The sequence below is a fragment of the Loa loa genome (genome assembly GCF_000183805.2).
Source record: "Loa loa unplaced genomic scaffold supercont3.290, whole genome shotgun sequence".
Lineage (NCBI taxonomy): Eukaryota > Metazoa > Nematoda > Chromadorea > Rhabditida > Onchocercidae > Loa > Loa loa.
In genome coordinates this window covers 65,631-67,233 of record NW_018108470.1, presented here as the reverse complement: position 1 = coordinate 67,233, position 1,603 = coordinate 65,631, and the positions used below count along the sequence as shown (strand labels likewise).

The 1,603-nt window shown below is 30.3% G+C and overlaps 1 protein-coding gene across 1 annotated transcript; it reads left to right on the top strand.

The window, feature by feature from the left end:
* Positions 1-582: 582 nt before the first annotated feature.
* On the top strand, positions 583-1,537 carry LOAG_15418 (hypothetical protein; the record flags this gene model as incomplete). The annotated part of the gene is made up of 2 exons (XM_003150909.2): positions 583-672; positions 1,145-1,537. The coding sequence occupies 2 exons, from the start codon at positions 583-585 to the stop codon at positions 1,535-1,537; spliced, it is 483 nt and encodes a 160-aa protein (XP_003150957.2).
* Between the last annotated feature and the right edge of the window lie 66 nt (positions 1,538-1,603).

Genomic DNA, 1,603 nt, shown 5'->3' with positions numbered 1-1,603 from the left:
AATTGAAATAAACAACAATTTTCAGGTGGCTTTAATTGAAATAACAATTTTCAGGTGGCTTTAATTGAAATAAATAACAATTTTCAGGTGGCTTTGAAATTAATGCAACACGTAAAATTGTCTATTTTATTGCCATCCTGGTCATCACAGGATATTTGATCACTCTCTATTTAATATTTTGCATAATATTAGCACGACATGCAAATTCGCTTTCATCATTTCAATGCGGTATGTGTTGCAAGGATTAGAACCGGAAGTACGCGCGGATTTGCGTAAATGAAGGACGGTAGGCGGCTTTCCTAGGAGATGTATATTGAACGGGTGATAGATGAAATAAATAATACTAAAACTAAAGAAAGGGAAAGAGGGAGAGAGAGAGGGAGAGAGGGAGAGAGGGAGAGAGATATATTATCATCAAGAGTTATATAAACAGTTTGAAGAAAGACTTACGTAATCCGTAAATACGTAATCCGGAAGGAAATATTTCAATTACGAATAAAACTAAAATCAAGCAATAACAGATTTGCAGAAGAAATTAAATTTCATCCGCAAACTCCAGAAAGAAAAATAAAACAATGCGGAATGATTAAGCTTCCGGATCGTGCTAATCGATCACATTGTAGCAAGTTGGCTAAAACAATGGCATCTAAAATAATGTTCAGAAAGGATACTGTAAGTACAAAATTAAGATATTATTTAAAAATGAAAATAAATAAATAAGCGATTAAAGCATTAAGCATACTCAAATTAGATTTAATATAATAAACGAAGATTAAAGATTAATTTAACACTATTCTTTGATGTCATCAGATCAGGAAAAAAAAATTCTTACAAACATTTGATAAATTTTTGAGGAAAAAATAATCTCAATTATTGAAATTGATAGGAATTAAAAAGGATGACAAGTTATTTTTGATATGTTTAATTAGCCTTACTTTACTGAACCATTAATACTAGGCTCAGTTTGTTGTTATCACGTATATAGATAGGCTCGTATGATAATATAAATATGATAATGTAAGTTTATTCATTCAAAAACTGTATTTAAATAGTCCAGGATATCTAAATTTTACAGCTAACTTCATTTTTGTTATTTGGTTGCCAGTAATATTAAGATGGAAAATCTGGAATGAAATTATTTCAGGAAACAGATTTAGCAAATTCGACAAGTTCAACATACAAAAAACGAGAATTAAATTTAACCGGAAGTGAACTGCAACGGCAGTTTCCTAAAAAACATGCTAATGCTATAAAACAATCTCGAAATTTCATGAAAGATTTGAGTGAATCAAAAAGTAACAAATTATTCGGAAAACATTTTGTCAACGTTTGTAACAGTCCACCAATACGAAAAAGTTTATTCGTGCAACTAAATTCGCAAAATCCATCAAAAATTTCACAATACTTGAATACTATAACATTAACATCTCGAGAAAGAACTCGAGAAGATCCATGGCAAGGATCATTAAAATATGATAATACGGATTCTCGAGAAAGAACTCGAGAAGATCCATGGCAAGGATACATTAAAATATGATAATACGCAAAACAGGATAAAAGGATACTTTAAAAAATCCAGTAATACAAGAAGACTAACGGAAAA